Raw genomic sequence first — 17,066 nt, forward strand, 5'->3', positions numbered from 1 at the left:
GAACTGCTGGCCTGTCCCACTCTTGTCCTGCTCCAGTGCCCAGTAGTCCCCACCACCACTGTGCTTTATGGCAGCAGGCATTCATCTCATGCTCTGCCAAAGTGGCAGCAAGGTGGCACCTTCCAGCACCAGCCCTGGGTGGCCGGCACGACAGTCAGCGTGGCTTGGACTCGCTTGTGTTTCTTTGTAGGCCTGAGTGCTAAGACACTGTAAGACTCTACCTTCTATTAATCCCATGAAACACAGTCTGGGGCTGGGAAGACAAATTGTTTTTAAACAACAGAACATGAATTGACAGTATCCTAAAGGGAGCGACTATGTCACTCCTGAAGAAATAAACCCCTGGCAGGAAGAGATAATAGAAATGTCAGCCTGATGTTGTTAAAGGACAGAGGAAGGATGCTTGGGGGTGGGGAGTATCAGAAGACAGCTAAATAAAGATTGCCTCATTCCTCCTACTTGCAGCCAGTCCTTCATCACAGAGCTGGCCAGCGGGCCCGGCCCTGTCTGCCTTGGCATGAATGTGGCCTTGGTCTGCATTCTTCTGGCCCTGCGTTTGTTAGCCGACCTTACAGTTGACCTTCTTGAGGAGACCATTAGTAATGTTTGCTCTGAAAATTCATAACATGTTCCCATCCCTGCATACCCTCGAGTTTGCATGCTCTTTGCACTTAGCTTTTTTATGTGTCTAGAAAAGATACATCCATGCACTCATAAACATAAAATGCATTACAAACCCACCTTGGGAAAGCGCTGAATTAGAGACATGGGTGTGGGCTCATAAATCCAAATGAGATGGAATCATCCTATGAGGACTGGCTCCCACAGCCACATAGAACAAGCTTCTTGTAAAGACCTAGAAACAGCAGAGCCATGCAGAAAGACAGGCTGGCTGTTGCCTCCTGTGACAGGCCTGGAGGAATCAGAAAGCTCCGGAACCCTGAAGTTCAGTTCAGGGGTTGGGGGCGCCCCAGGCCCCACCCCGCACTGTGTGACACATCAGTTTCCCCTCTGGATCTCATTTGCCATGGACGGAGCCTCATGTCCCATGCACCTCTGGTTGACTGCTTCTCTGTCCCACACTGCAGCTCAGTCAGAGGCCCACAGTGGAAGAACTCCGGGAGAGGAAGATCCTCATCCGCTTCAGTGACTACGTGGAAGTGGCTGACGCTCAGGACTATGACCGCAGGGCAGACAAGCCGTGGACCCGCCTCACCGCCGCAGACAAAGTAAGCAGAGGGGGCGAGGAGCAGGCAGGGGCTGGGTCTTCTCGGGGAGCCCACGACAACAGCAGCAAGGCCTGAGCTGCCAACCATGTGGTGGGACACTCAGCTGGTTTCTCGTATAGGGCTGCTTCCTCAACACCTTTCCCAGGACTCCAGGGAGCCTGCAAGGAGGTCCCTGGATAGATTCTAGTCCCTGGACAAGGCACAGACAGAGGGTAGCACTGTGTCTGGTTTCCAGGAGGAGGAGGAGCAGTGTCTTAGCCCATTTTCTGTTGCTATAACAGAGTACCTGAGACTGGGTAATTTTACAAGGAAAGAAATCAATTTCATCGCATGGTTCTGGAGGTGGGAAGTCCAACATCCATCGGGCAGTAGTATATGGTGAGGGCCTTGTGCTTCCTGCTAAGATGGTGGAAGTCCAAAAGAGAAGTAGGAGCATTCGAGAGAGAAAACACCAGGGCTGGCCTTGCTCTGTAACAGCCCACTCTTTCTGGGACTAGACCAGTCCCTTGAGAAGGGCAGGAATTCCTTCTAATGACCTAGTCACCTCTTAAATCTCCCACTATCTCTCAGTGCCATTGCCCTTGGAATTAAGGTTTCAATGTATATACTTGAGGGGGACACAGCAGGGCAGGCTGAGCCCAGGGAGGCAGACCAGTGCTGCTCTAGGCCCAGAATGAGTCAAGAGCACAAGGCTCTGGACCTGTCCCAGACCTTCTGTGTTCAGGGCACTGTCCTCTGAATAAAAGCAAAAGAAGCTAAAATTGTATTTGCCTTGCTGCCCTAAGTCCCCACCGATGCCCCTGAGAAGGGAAATCTTAGAAGGTTCTAAAGGACATTTCAGGTGATTTGTTCCCCCTCCAAGGAAAGAATTCCTTTCACCTGTTTGTATAGCTTTGTGGAAGAAAATAATATTATTAGATGTGACATAAGAGGGGAGCCCCTTTCTGCCCCCTCCTCTGCATATTGACGGCTGCTCTTCACCCCAGGCTGCCATTCGGAAGGAGCTCAACGAGTTTAAAAGCACTGAAATGGAAGTCCATGAATTGAGTAGGCACTTAACGAGGTCAGTTTCCAGGGGAGTTTGTTTGTTTCCCCCTACATTTCGGCATGTACTCCCAAACAAACCTCTCTCCTGTCTCTTTCCGGGTCATAAGTGGTTTGGGGGTGTGCATGAGGGAGGAGGAGAAAGAAGGGGGACACAGAGTTCCGCTGTAACGCTGCTGAAACCGGGAAAGGAGCTCCAAGGCCAAAAGATCCAGCAAGAGCCAGACCAAAGCGCATTTTTATAAAATTGTAAGCTAAGGAGAAAAGATCATTGCCAATTTACAGCCACTAAGCAGGGGTCAAACTGGGGCAAAATACCAAACCATCCTGTTCTCTTCCACTGCTTCGTGTCATTCTGCCCAATAGCCCTGGGCCACATCACTTGGAGAAACTGAGGCACAGAGAAACTAGGGGGCTTCTCTATGTTCACATGGCTAGTTAGTGACACAGCCATTGACAGAATTCTGCTTACTCTATTTTGATGTATACGGAGAGGAACGGAACTTACCAAGCATTCAGTGCCGGGACTCAGAGACAAGTGACCGTGCTGCTGCTGGATCCAGGCTGCTGGGCCAGTGGGGTGGCCCCTGGGTGGGTCCCCTGGGGGCTGCAGATGAAACTATTGCCAAAGCAGACATGAATTCAGTGGAGCTCCCTTAAGGTTCACAGTCCCTGTCCCTGGCACCACCAGGCAGCTGAGGACGGAAAAGTGGAGGAGCTGAGTCCCACGCCTCTGGCGGTGCCTGCACCCTGACTGAGTTCTTTGTGTCCCCAGGTTTCACCGACCTTAGCAGTGAGATTCCTCCCGAGTGCTCCGCTGTCTTCAAAACATAAGTCTAGAAGAACCATAAGTGCTGGTATTCACTCACTTCCCATTATGATGTAAATCTTCTGAACTGCCTTTTTTTTTTTTAAAGAAGAAAAATAAAAGGAAACACAATCAGGATTCTGTGCGCAAAAAGGTGATGGTGACTGGTTGGCCGTCAGATCTGCTGGCGCCACTTCTGTCCCAACACATGTCCCAGCCTCCAGCGGGCCGGGCTGAAGACCCCCAGGAGGCGGCGAGGTCCTCATCCATCCCCTCCTTCCAGGCGCAGCAGGCAAGGTGTTCATTCCCCTCCTGCGCACCCCTTCCTCATGCTGGACTGTCACCTGCATTCCGAGAAGGCAGAGGCGGTGGGTGTGGCCTGGAAGTGACTGCAGAGCTGGAGATCTGGCTGGCCTTCTGGACTCGGCCAAGTGCACCGGCTCCAAGGCAGCGTCTGTTTGGGGGTCCCCGAGGCAGGTGACGGAGGAGGAGGGTGCACCGCTTGGTTGCCCCTGCTGGTCTCAGCAACATCCACACAGAGGCCGGAAAGGAAGGGCCCTCTTCTGGGGGAGGCTGTGTGGCCCGCCAGAATAGCAGGTCGGTGGCTACGGCAGGCTGGCGCTGGATGGTCCTGTCCTCTCTGCCAAGGGTGAGGTGCGGAGGACTGTCATCCCCTCAGTGCGAATCAGTTCACCCAGGCGAGTCCCGAAAGCTGTGTCACGGGTGACACAAACGCCACTGCTAAGGAGCTCCCCTAGTGTCCATGCGCATGAGTGTGAGCACCTGTGGGGCACAGAGCGGCTGGGGCCAGAAACTCTGCTTGGCTGGTGTTTTTTGATTTTCCTGTGCACCTCGGGGCAACTGTTGTGTGGCTTCCAAGTTAATGACTTCAGAGCGTAGGGCCAGTGTGTGGTGCCAGAACCCGTTCCTGGGAGGCTGGCTGTCCTGCTGCAGGGGCCGGGCCCTCCAGCACCACTCGGTGGCCTTCCATTCTCCTTTCTTTGCACTGAGAGCTTCTGTGGAGAAGCCCAGAGTTTGACACAAGCCAGGTGGGGTGCGCCTGCCCTCAGCCTTCCCTCTCCGCTTAGCCTGGGAGATTCCTCCCCCTTTCCTGATGATGCCCGGTAAGCAGAGATGTGGCTCCAACTGTCCTGTGCTCCGGGGCCCTGGGAAAGCAATGCTCTGTTGACAGACACTAGGGTTGGGGGGCAATGGGGGAAGAACACCCCAAACCTTCACAGGTACCCACCCTGAGTGGCCTGCGGCAGGGTCTCCTTTTGCTTCCTGACCTGCTCTCGGGCTCTCAGCAGACCTCTGCCTGGCCTCCTCTGCTGGTTCCGAAGTCACCAGGTCCTTCTGAGTGATGGCTTGCTCTCCACTACACATGCCCAGGGCCAAAAAGATGCCAGCCTGGCCACCCCAAAGAGTCAAGTCCCCACCCCAAACCAGGTGGGAGCAAGTTCCTCTTAGGACATGGCACCCAGCAGAGGCCCTGGAATGCTCTGCAGGCGTTGACACCACCAGGGTAGCTCTAACCCAGAGACTGAGGGATTTGGAGGGAGCCCAGGGGAGCTCCAGAGGCAGCGCCCCCAGCCACTGTCGCCTCCGTCCTGAGCAAGGACATCCAGCCCCAGGAGGACATCATCATCAGATTTTTTTTTTAACCTTTGTTGTTTTCTTTGGGTGTTTAATCTGAATGGTTCCAGCAGTCGGGAGAGGTATTCAGGGAAAACAGTTGGGATTTTAGCATGGCTGTGAATGCAGTCTTCCCGAAAGGCTTACTGACGTTTGAATGTGCAATGGTAGAACGGAAGATGTGTGCTCTTTCGTTGAACTTTCCTGGGACATCGGGGGCAGGCACGCCCGTGTGTGTTCCAGGCTGAGGTGTCTGCCTGGCCGGGCCGGGCCTCAGGACTGCGCTTCCCCTACCCCACAGCAGAGGGGCAAGCAGTGCCTGGAGCCCTGGGCTGATAGCTGGGCTCTCCAGCACCTGACTTCCCCGCTGCTGGGCTGGGTTCTGCTCTGGGCCCTCGGATTCCCTGGGGATAGAAGGCCCAAAGGGATCTCCCTGCAGCCAGCCTCCAGCCAGCTCATGTGCCCCTGCCCTGGGCATGCAGCCCACTTTGTGCATGCAGAGATGCAGGGTACTGTCCACTTCTCTTCCTTCAGGACACCCCTTTCAGAAGTCACCCTCAGAGTTGGGGGTTCGCCTCCCACACCGTGGAAGGCCTTCGGGACTGGCTAGTTCCAGCCCATTTCAAGCAGTTCTGCCATGGGTTCAGCACCCTCTGGGGTCTGCAGGATGGGGCCTCTACTGTCTCTTTCTTAAAACCTTGAGGTCTTTAGAAAGATCTCTCACATTTCTTTTTGCCGCATTGTTGTGACAACGGAAGCAACTTGTGTTACTTTCCAAGATGACAGACTGATGTTGGAGGGCAGGGAATAGATGGGCTAGATGACTTAAAAAGCATCCCTTTTTTGAAAACCCTGCAGTTTTCAAGCTGGGTTATTTTGAGTCTATACATTCCCAACTGAGTCATATATCATTGAATTAGGAGGAGAGGGAAAATTCGAAATCACGTTTCCTTCTCAAAATAAGACATTGAGGTCCGGGGATTTAGCTCAGTGGTTCCAGCGCCTGCCTCACAAGCGGAAGGTCCGGAGTTCGATTTCCAGTACCAAAAGAAAGAGAAAGACATTGATCCAGCCCCACAATATCCCCGACTCAGTAACAGAAGAGAGTGCCATTGGCCTACTTGCCTTTCCAGAGTTCCTGATAACTTCATCCCAAAGCCTTGTACAACTTGTAAAACTTTAGCCTGTCAGATTAGAGAAACCAAACAATGATGGTCAACATGATGAAAAGCTCTGAGTATATTTTCCTCCTGCTTACGAGCATGTGTTTATCTTTGCCAAATGAAAAACCATGGTGTGTTGCTTCAATGAATGGAATTTCAGGCTCTCCTTGTGCACAGCTAGTGGGCAAAGGTCACCTTCAAGGACTTTTTCTTACCATCTGTCTGTTAATCCCTAAACCGGTTGCTTTTTGCAGTTGCTTCCCGGGTGTCTGTACATAGTTTGTCATTGTATAGGATTGAGTGGGTGTGGTGACCGTCGATCCCGCGCACTCCCGAGTTCTAATTTATCAGATGACGGCTGTATGAGGAAGACAGTGTACATAGAACACAAATTAAACTGGATCTCTATGGCCTAGGTTTTGTACATACAGAAACTGCATGGTATTTAAATTATTGTTTGTCTCTGATGATGTATGCAGTTTCTTTAAAAACAAACCAAAAAACAAACCAAAAAAAAAGTCTAAAAAAAAAGTCTTGACTCTTGTGTGTTTTATCATCCACCAGTAGGAGCCCCAGAAAGATTAGGTTGGGCTGAAGAAGGGGCCTGTGGGGAAGGAAGACGTCAGCTCACCAACAAAATAGCACCAATCAGGCAAGGGGAAGGGCTAGCTCGGGTATCTGGTGACATCAGGGGACAGGAAGCGTCATCGCACATAAATTAACTTTCTGGAAGACTTTTGCATACTAAGAGTTTATTCCTTAACATTCAGAATACCTAAAATGTTTGTCCAACCTTTGTCCTTGGACACTCCGGGAATAATGAATATAAATTAACCTGTGTTCAGTCACTAGGGGTCAACATAGCAATGTTAGGTTCCTGGCAGCCTGACAGCCACAACACTCTGGGGTGTCTTTGAGGTGTCACGGCCCCTAAACAAAAGCCCTAGAATGTTTCACTTGAGTACAGTCATCTCTGCATCTGTGGATTCTGCTAACCATGGATCAAACATACTCAGGAAAAAATTGCATTGATACTGAACACATGCGCATTTTTTCTTTTGTCTTTCCTAAACAATACAATATGATAACTGTTGACAAGGGATTATAAGTACAGAGAGATGGTTTAAAATACACGGGAGGACGTGGGTAGGTTTTGTGCACAGGCTACCCATTTTATACAAGGGATTTGCGCCCCCTCGGATTTGGGTAGGGAGGGTGTGGTCCTGGACCCAAACCCCAAGTCTAGACAGCTGTGCTTCAGTCTCCTTTTCGACAAGCCAGAGTATTTACCCTACAAAGCAAAGACCTTTCGTGCATAACCCCTAGTACTGCCGGGTTTGGGCGGCAGTGAGGGGCTGTGTGAGGTGAGGGAAGTTGCTGGCTTAGCAGCGGGGAGGAGCTCCGGGAAGAGGAGCCTGTCAGGGGCCTGCTCACAGGCGAGCTCACACCCGTGGGGCTCACCTGGCTCTTGTTAGGCTGCAGATGCCCATAGGCCGGGCTGGGTGGGGCCTGGCCTCTGCACCTAACAAGCTCGGCCTTACGAGTCGCAGGGCTCGGGAGAACAGCCTGGACCTGGGCCTCTGAGTGACCTCGCATACTGCCTGCTTCTCTGCTGGGGGACACCGGAGTCCCATGGGTGTGACGCCAGTGTCCGAGCCCCATGCTTCCACTGTGCAGGCCTGGCCGCCGAGCAGGGGTTGCCCTGGCAGGAGAGGTGAGTGATTTCCGGAAAGGCTTCAGCTCCTGGCCTAGTGTCTCCCTCAGCCTGCCCTTTTGTCGCTTCCAAGCTCCCTGGCTTTTAATATACAGAACCTGACTGAATTTCCTAGGCGCGTGAAAAGGCTAGGGAGAAAAAGCTTTACCAGGTATTGTAACACACTCCTGGGAGGCTGAGGAAGGAGGATTTCAAGTTCAAACCCAGCCTGGGCAATATAGCCACTTAGAACCTGTTTCTAAAAAACAGATTTTTTTTTTTTTTTAAGGGCTAGTCATGTAGCTCAGTGTGAAGGTCCTGGGTTCAATCCCCAGGACGGAAAAAACAAAACAAAATTTTGAGAGTGCTCCTAACAGGCTCTGCCTGGCAAGAGGGAAGGAAAATGGCCTGAAAAGGAGAAAGCTTGTGCCTACACATTTTCACCAGGCACAGGTGACCGGAGAGACTCCTAATGTATCTGCTTACACCATCCAGCAGCAGTGCCTCTGTCGCTGCACCACACCCAGCAGTTTGAGCCATGTCGCTTAATTCACGCAGACCTCAGTTTCCTCATCTAGAAAGTAGGGGCATTGAATTAAATATTAGAATGTCAGCTCAGGGGATGCAGGAAGTACCTGTGAATGCCCAACAGGGCACTGTCCCTGCCTGTGTGGTGGCCCTGCGGGGTCCTCTCCCTCCCAGTGCCTCTTCCTGAAGTCACTGTCACCAGATGAGCCAGCGGCCTCCTGCCTCCCGTCCCCTGGGCCAGGCACCCTGGGGGCATGCGGGAGCTCTTCCCAGTGATGCTGAGGCCCAGCCCCCTGCCCGGGTTCCCTTCACATTTTCACACTGTCACTTACCTGACTGTTCATCGGAGGACAAGCTAGATGCCGCAGACCCATCCTGCTCAGTCTCTGAGGGTCCCCAGGATTCCCCCACATCTCCCTTCATGTGTCCCTCTCTGCAGCTGTAGCTCAGTCCTGAACCCCAAAGCCAGGCTTCACAGTGTCACAAAGCAGCCACACAGCACAGACTTTAAGAGCATGTGGCACTGAGCCCAGAGGGCCTGGGGGCAAATCCCGGCCCCACCCCTCCTTCATCACTGTGTAAATTTGGGCAAGTTACTCAATCTCACCGTGCCTCTGTTTTCTCATCTGTAAAATGGGAATGACAGCGCCTGTTTATAGGGAGTACTGTGAGTATCAAAACGATGCATGTGAGGTGCCTGGAGCAGTGTCTGGCACAATCGGGCCTCGTTCTGTGTTGGCTCTTTCGCTTGACATCGTGTCCCAACAGCATCTCCAATTCAGTGGACCTGGACTATGATTTTGTATTTTCAAGCCCCATCTCCCATCCCCATCCTCTTTTGTTCCTTTTTCAGTGAGTGACATTACCCAGAGGTCCCTGGCCCCTTCCCACCCCCAGCAGGTCAGGAGCTCCTGCCAGTAGTCTGAGAAGTACATCTGCCCAGCCAGCCCCATTGCTCTTGCATTAAGGTCCTCAGCTCCCACTTGGGGATGGCAGCCACCTCGCCTGTGGCCTCAGCACATCCAACCCCACTGCTGGAGTCATCTGTCCGGACTCAGACCTACCCGCCCAACACCCTGGCTTGGCATCTTCAGCGGTCCCACTGTGATTCTGATAAAATCCCAACTCTGCAGCATGGCACCCATGGTGACAGTGAGGCCCTTTCCCTCTTCCCTTCCTGCATTGTCCCCTACCCAGGGGTCCCCAAGCAAGCCCTTCTGGTATACTTGCAATGGGGGCTGTTGATGTGGCCGTGTTGGAGTGGGTCACCTTGACGACCAGGGGTTACCAGGGGCTTTGGGGGCTGAGCCCCTATGGAGTTGTCCCACTAAGCTGGTCCCGGAACTCTAGTGAGGAGCTGGATATTCATGCAACAGCCCCCAAAACAGGACAAACTATAGCAGTCTCCTCTGACATCTGACACCTGACACCCCAGGTTTCTGCCTGGTCGCTTGATTCCTACTGACACCATTATGAGCAGCTTCCACACATTCACGGGCACCATGCCACACTGCTTTTCCAGTTTCACTTAACTCTGAATACCTTGGTTACTGATAACAAAACTGATCCCCCAACATCAATTTAGGCAAAGACACACCAGCGGTTAAATGGTGGTATGGCTTCCAAATGCAAGCCTGATGCCAAGACAACGTTATGCATTGCTTTGCCTCTACTTTACAGAGCTCATGCTTTCTCAGCATCCATCCGGTTACCCCAGTGCTTCTCCTCAGTGATAACACTGTCCTGTGACACCGAGGTGCAGGGATCAGGCAAGATACCCAAGTCTCTCCAAGCCTCCCGGCTCCTGCCTCTGCCCTGGAATATACTGCCCAAAGGTGGCTAAGCTGAGTCTCTACCAGCGGGGCCTCCTGCAGACACCTGACAGCCAATATTTACGATTTCCTACCAGTGAAATAATGTTGAGCCAGGCCCTGGCACTCCATGGGTCCCACCTAGAGCCATAGCAAAGGCAGGAGAGGAACAGCAAGCTGTGTAATGACAGAAGAGGAACACATCAGGCATTTAATCAATCATACTCAGAAAGGGATTCTGCCCTTAATCACAGAAGGCTTTCCATATTTCATCACAGGAAGTAACGATCACCCAATATTTCCAGGTGTGTCACCCCACATGAGGGCAGAGGGCCCTTGTTAAATGAACTAATGAATTGGCAGGAGAGACTGGAAGAGTACTGAACACCAAAAGCAGATTTTACTAATCCATCTTCCAGACTGACTAATTAAGCTGCACCCTGCACAGAGAGCTGGGATCCCAGACCCTATGTCTCTTCCTCATTCATATAAATGAGACTTCCGTGTCACATGGTCTCCTAGGCCTGGCATTTCCTGCCGGGTGGTATCATTGCTGCTGCTGTTCCTTTGATAAACACAAGAAACGGAAATGGTGACAGGGAGGGAGGAAAAGACTGTCTGCTCCTCACTGACCAAGCTAGAGTAGGACGTTGACAAGAACCCCTCTTGTCCAGTGGGGTCTGGGGTACAGGCGAGCCTGTGTTTGCAGGCCTGGGTATTCAGAGCCCCCACCCAGAAGAGGGCAAGCAGACTGCAGGGGCACAGGTGGAAACAGCCTATTTTCTCAGAAAGTACTGCCCCAGTAGACCCAGTTAGGGCAAAGACTCTGATCCCACGCAGCAACCCCACGGCCAGTCCCAGCTTGGGGGAAGGAGGGGCAGCTGTGCCGCTGGGAGGACACATCTGGGCTCTCTGCTCAACCCAAGCATCCCAGAAGGCTCAGCCACCTCACAGGCCCAAGTGTGCTGGGCCACGAGGCCCTGGGCTTCAAACGGCAAAAGCGCCACGGACAAGAGGCTGGCCTTGTTCCAACTCTGCACAGGGTCCTGGGACACTTTTCCAAGCCTCCATTAAAATGCCAGCTGTCACCTCCACCAGCCAGAGCTCATGCCCTCTCCCCCTTGCTCAACATCTGTCCTATGACAACAACAGCCCCTTGTTGCCCCTAGCTCTCTGGGTTTTCCTCCATTCTGTCTCACAGGCTTGGTGACGACAGCCCCAAAGCAGGCAGGACAAACCCCTTCTTTCTTCCTAGAAAAGTACATGAAACAATTTGCTCTCTTTGGGGGCAACAGAAGTCGGCTCCGAGGAAGGGAGCTTGGGGCTGAGAAAGTCACCAGTCACAGAACCCTTCTAGCCTGGTTACCTTTGATCCCCGTTTGCACATATTCCTTTCCTGTTAAAAGTAAGTTACGATTATTTTTTTAAAAAATAGAACAGAAAGCACACACAGTGCTGGCTGCCTTCCACAGGACCCTCCGGGAACAAGGAAGCTGACCTGTGTGCCAGATGTGCACCCACACTGGCCTTATTTCAATCATATCAAATTTCCAAATCTAGGATGGGGCCATCGAGAGGAAAGGCAGGCGTGTTTCAGACCATCGAGCAGCTGGCCAGAAAAGCAGCCCCACCTGATCGAGCACAGAATCCTAGTCTGGTCCCTGGAGGTAAGCCCATCTCTGACGTTTTCAGTTCACTGTGTAGATGTGGTTTTTGCACTCCAGTTACTGGCTGGCTGCGGCCTGAGTGGACACAATGGATGGCGTGGGGAGGAGGCAAAGGATCAGGCTGGTTGAGAGAGATTAGAAGCACAGCGGGTCTATGGTTTGGATAGACCTGGGAACATGGGGCCAGCCGGGGGTGAGCAGCTGGTGGACAGACATTTGGATTCTGGACCAAAGCAGTGGGGAGGGGGTTGACCAGTTATCCAGACTCCCTCCCAGGGCCAGGCACTGAGCTCAGGGGCTGGGACTGCGAGTGACAGTGCTGCCAGCCTCCCCCAAACATAACCCCATGGACGAGATGTTAATTTGAGGAGGGGCTCTGGTGCAGCCCTTCTGGTTATAGTGAAGCCAAGGTGCGCTGGGGCCTCCGCACATCACAGTGGGCAGCCCTAAAGAAAACACCAGGAGCGGACACTGTCCACACGTGGGCGTCACTGCATGTCCCCTCCCTGCCCCATCAGCACCAGTCACCACTGTGTGTCCCCGGAGACACATCTGCTCAGACCAGGGCAGTGAACCCTGCTGGTCACTGTCACCCCTTGTCCCCACTTCACCAGGGTCACAGGAAATGGTAGGGTGGAGAGGAACTCCAGGCTTCTGCTCTGCATCCAGTCTCTTGCCCTACACCACCAGGAAATCCTCCAAAGGGTGGTCAGAGGGATGACAGTTTGGGACACACGTTTAAACCTGTGTCTGCAGCTGCTCTTGTGTTGCTAAGCAGTGGGTCTGGCAGCCTTCATGTAACCAGAAACTCCCATAACAGTGGCTGAGACACATTGAGTTTCTTTTTTATCTCAAAGCTGTTTGTAGTTGAGCTGGGAGGAACTTACGTGGTGCCTCCAGACATCATCAATGTGTCACAGCTCTGTTTTTCTACCCCACCACCTTGATCAGTGTGGCTTCCATTCTTGAGGTTGCCTCATGTTCCCAGATAGCTGCTAGAGTTCTGGCCATGGAGTATGTGTTCCAGGTACAAAGAGGAAAGACTGCCAGCTGAGTAAACCTCTTTAAGAACTTTTTTCTGGAAGTCCCACCTAATAATGTTGACTTCTATCTAATTGGCCAACTCTTTAAACAAAAGAGCCTGGAAAAGTTTTATTAACCCATGCCAATAAATTTGGGGCCTGGTTGGTAAGAAAGAAGGGTAAGTGACCAAGTGGTTGCTTACTTGCCACAGAGCTGTCCTTGGCAATGAGCTGACTTGTGATAAGGTCATAGCAAAGCCACTTCCAGGATCTGAGAGGGGAGAGAAGGGTTAGTTAATAGGAAGCATCACAGCTCAGTACGAAGCTTAGAGTTGCCTGGTTGCCTGGTTTGATGAAGTGTTTTGTGAGCTTCTTGCAACATTTTAGGAATGAGGCCAGACTGATGATTTGAAAATGAGAAAACGGTATGGGCAGGTGGTATTCTCTAAGGTGCACCCCTTTATTTAGCGTCAGGGTTAAACCTTCTACTAGGTGAAACCTGCATTTCCTAGGTCCTTGCCTCTCAGACTATGGATCCCCAGGACTAGCAGGAAGCCCGTTTGAAGTCCAGAACTGACACCACCACCCGGGACCAAGTGACTCTGAACCCGGGGACCCACAGGGGATCCCTCTGCACAGTAAAGACCGGGACACCTGTTCCACAGCATTGTGTTTCGGGCCTGCAGTGATCCCTGCTCCACCGATCGCCTCTCCTCAGGGCACAGTCTGTTCCAGACTTTTAGTTTTTTGTGCAACTCTGAGTCACCAGGCTACTCTCACAGCACACATTAGAATCCTTATAAAATAAGAACTTGTAGCATTCACCGAGTGCCCAGTCTGGGCCAAGCACCCACCTGAGGATTTCCTGTGTCTTTATGCACCCTAGGGGACGGGTGCTATTACTGTCACCCCCTCTGCTAGTTACCACAGCGACACTGTGCCCATTTACCCAGCCAGAGGCCAAGGGTGCAGGAAGGAGCTGCCTCTCTGAAGCAGTCTGCCCGGGGTAGGGATCCAAGGCCCAGAGGAAGAGGGGCAGGGTTTCAGGAGGTGGGAAAGGAGGAGGAGGAGGACGCTGAGTTCTACAGCCTGCACCGCTGCTCGGTGTGACCTCATCTAACCCGCTTTGCACCCAGAACTGCATTCTCTTATCTTGTGTCCAGTGATCTTCGCTCCCCCCAGCTCTGACATTCCTCAGGCCTAGGCATGCCTTCCGAGTAATCTTGAGATCAGCCATCCTTAGCAGCTAGCTGCCTCCCTGGCTGGCTTTATTCAGGGTCACTCAACTGCCAGCTAGCCTGGCCAGACCCAGCTCTGTGTAGAGACCCAGATGTTAGACACCCTGGGGGAGCCGTATACCCTCCTGGCCACCAGGCAAATCAATAAACACAGCTGCCACCAACCACTCTCTCCAGGGACTCCCGCTGGCCCCAGGTGGAGGGGAAGGAGTCGGGCAAAGACAACTTTCTGTGGACTTTTGGAATGAATTAGACTTGGTACCATGCTCACAAAGGAAACACCTGCCCATGTGGACAGTTTGCCAAAGCTGCCAGTGGGATTTCCCCTCGGTCTACCCCTATCTAAAAGGGCTGGCCACCCACCTACAGAGTGGTTGGCAGAAATCAGGAAGAAATGATGCTGAAATAGCCACTTAGACTTAGCCAAGGAGGAAGGCTCCTTGTCCCCTGGTATGGGCGTTTGTCTTACTAAATGGAGAGCTTTTGAGGGTGTCTTCCCAGTCCACAGTGGACCCCTCAGCAATGCCCCTCCTTTGCCACTCCACACTGCCATAGACACAGGGCACTCTTGGTAGCCATAGGTCACCCTTTGGCTACAGACTGGTTTGTAGTTGCACCAGACCCAAGCTGGACCCCTTATTCCTGTAGGTTTAGGAATTGGGATCAGAGGCTGCATTTGTAACATTTTGGTGCCTTCCAGGCTGCAGAGAGAGAAGAAAGCTGACACACTAAGCAGATCAAAAATAAGAGAATGAGGGAGTTCAGGGCCTCTTGAGTCCTGTCTCAGCTTCCTGCTCTCCCCTTCTTGCGTTCTCAGCCCTGCCTCTGTTCTATACTAAAATCTCCTTTAAGCAAGGTAGCCTTGGGACAAGTCTATGCCTTGTCATTGAAGGAGCTGAACACCGAGTCACGCATTCAGACACTCAACAGATATTCATGGAGAACCCAGGTAGTGTAGATGTGCCTGGGTTGGGCAGAAAGGAAGAATCAGACATGATCTCCACCCTCAGGGAGCTCACAGGCCAGCGTGAGCCCTAAATAGATCTGTCTAACCCAATATATTAAATGTGGTGAAAAGGACACCAACGGCAGCACGGAAGGAAAGAAGGCCAGGTGGAGACCAGGAAGCTGCACGTGGAGGAGGGGACACTTGGGCGAGTCTTAGAGAATGGAGGACGGAGCCCACACTGTGGCAGGATGGTCCTGGCGAGGACGACAGTGTGTCCAAAGCAGTGCAGGCTAGCAGGGTCAGGGAGGTGCCACGCTAGGAGCCATAAGCAGTGAAGCAAGGTGTGTGGAAGGGGATCAGACACGGCTCGCACTTCACAAAGCTTGTCTTGGGGGGCACCATGTGCAAAGTGTCACTGCATTGAAAGTTCAAGACGGAGGGAGGGGAAGAAGCAGGGAGACGGGATGGTCACGAGCACCACCCTACAGCTGGGTAGGACGGATCACTGCTGATTTCCATAGGACAGCAGGATGGCTATGGTTGACAACATGGACTGTTACGAAACAGCTAACAGGATTTTAAGTGACCCCAACACAAGGGATCAATTACACTGACCTGATCAATACATATTGTATACATGTATTAAAATGCCACCCTGTACCCCATTAGTATGTACAATTACTATGTATCAATTTTTAAAATATACAATTAAGAAGTTCAGTCTGGGGTGTAGCTCAGTGGTATAGAGCACCTGCCTAGCATGCACAAGGACCTGGCCCTAGCACTGCATACACACAATTAAAGACAATCAAAATAAAAGACTTCCAATTACTGCTAAATGAGAGGTATCTGAAGTGTTACAGAAGCTCAAAGGAAGAAAATGCACTTCCAGCTCCAAAGTCTACGAGGGACTTTTCCAAGCTGATGGGGCCTCGAAGGATACAGCAGGTTCCAAGAGAGGCGGCATGTATCCACACCGCAGCCCTCAATGCTCGTAAAAATGTCCCGCAGTAAGCCTGGGTGACACAGGGAAAGGAACATAGCAGAGTGCCGGTCTGAGGCTGAGGGAACTGGCTGAGTGACGGGCTTTGCTCACAGAACCGGAGGGGCAGAGGCTCAGGACTCCCCCATCTGCAGCGCTTTCTGCCACCTCTTCTATTAAACAGGGAAAGGGACAGAGAGCTGTGGATCCCGAGTCACTGAAACTTTCTCCTGGAACCCCCTCCCAGCCCAGTTTACCTTTCCCCTTGTGGAAGCTCAGGGGTGAGGGGTGCTCCTGAAGCGGGCAAGAAGGAACCCAGGTGTGGTTAATATTTGTTTTCCCTGTATGATTGTAAGCACCCAGAGCAGAGGCCAGCTATGAGGCCAGCTACGATACGTGGTCTTCAGCAATTAAATGCACAGGAGCTGGCTCATTACTAGGACTGCAGGCACATTTACTGCATCTTTGAGTGAAAACCAAGGAAGGGGAGCATTGAACAACCAGCTGGGAAGGGGGAAGAGGAGGCGCGGGTGTGCACACTTCCAGTGGGAAGCACAGCCTGTGGCATCGAGAAGAGACTCCTCCAGAGCCTCTCTTCCTCCTGGCTGCCTCCCTCATGGGGACCCAGACTGGCATCCTGAGGACAGGCAGGCGAGGAAGAGGTAAAAGAGGGACAGAGGGCAAAGGGAGGGAAAGGGAGGAGCCAGGGAGGAGAGCAAGCAAGGCCATAGCCTCCCTCCCTGGCCCTCGAGAGCACCAGCTCCTGCCTCACGCCATCCGCCTGTCCCTCCCTCCTGCTCCACCTGGCACCAACACTGGATGAGCAACAGCTGGGGCAGGGGAGGTAGGGCTCATGCCAAGAGCCACAGGCAGTTTCATTTGGCAGAATCCCAAGGAGAAATGGCTCCGTTTCAGCCTCCAGAGGGAAGGCCACCAAGTCCTGCCCACCCTGACAAGGATGGAGGAAAGTGTGTCCACCTTTCCAAACTCAGAATGCAGAATGTCCAGCCAAGGTGAACAGTGCCCCTCTCTGTGACCATGGAGCGCCGGACCGCAGAGCCTGACGCTTCTCTGTCCACACCTTTGCGGCGTGGGCCCCAGGGTGGCCTGGCCTGGCCTGGCCTGGCGTCTCAGCAGTGTCACTCGGGCATCTGAGCAAGAGAGGAGTCCGGGATGCAGCCGAGCACAGAGGATCTGTTTCCTTCTCCGAATTCCCACAGCCTTCCCTTCACATTGTGCTCACAGCGGTGGGGAGGCAATGAGCACATGACAAGGAACAGGGACAGTTCAAGGCAGG

The 17,066-nt window shown here is 52.6% G+C and overlaps 2 protein-coding genes across 14 annotated transcripts in view; both read left to right on the plus strand.

The window, feature by feature from the left end:
• Window positions 1-3,219, plus strand: part of Phactr1 (phosphatase and actin regulator 1) — a 512,176-nt gene extending 508,957 nt beyond the window's left edge. For all 11 annotated transcript variants that reach the window (XM_013073205.3, XM_004847676.4, XM_087181168.1 and 8 more), the window contains 3 exons: window positions 1,089-1,229; window positions 2,216-2,292; window positions 3,049-3,219. In XM_013073205.3, the coding sequence (XP_012928659.1) occupies window positions 1,089-1,229; window positions 2,216-2,292; window positions 3,049-3,064 (234 nt within the window). In that variant the 3' untranslated portion in view covers window positions 3,065-3,219. The remainder of the gene's footprint in view (window positions 1-1,088; window positions 1,230-2,215; window positions 2,293-3,048) is intronic.
• Window positions 3,220-6,358: 3,139 nt separating this feature from the next.
• LOC147826196 (uncharacterized) overlaps window positions 6,359-17,066 on the plus strand; it is a 94,755-nt gene continuing 84,047 nt past the window's right edge. For all 3 annotated transcript variants that reach the window (XM_087181176.1, XM_087181174.1, XM_087181175.1), the window contains exons 1-2: window positions 6,359-7,593; window positions 11,472-11,578. In XM_087181176.1, the coding sequence (XP_087037302.1) occupies window positions 7,512-7,593; window positions 11,472-11,578 (189 nt within the window). In that variant the 5' untranslated portion in view covers window positions 6,359-7,511. The remainder of the gene's footprint in view (window positions 7,594-11,471; window positions 11,579-17,066) is intronic.

Source organism: Heterocephalus glaber, unplaced genomic scaffold (genome assembly GCF_053883595.1).
Source record: "Heterocephalus glaber isolate CG9 unplaced genomic scaffold, H.glaber_assembly_v1.0 deba00001472, whole genome shotgun sequence".
Taxonomy (NCBI): domain Eukaryota; kingdom Metazoa; phylum Chordata; class Mammalia; order Rodentia; family Bathyergidae; genus Heterocephalus; species Heterocephalus glaber.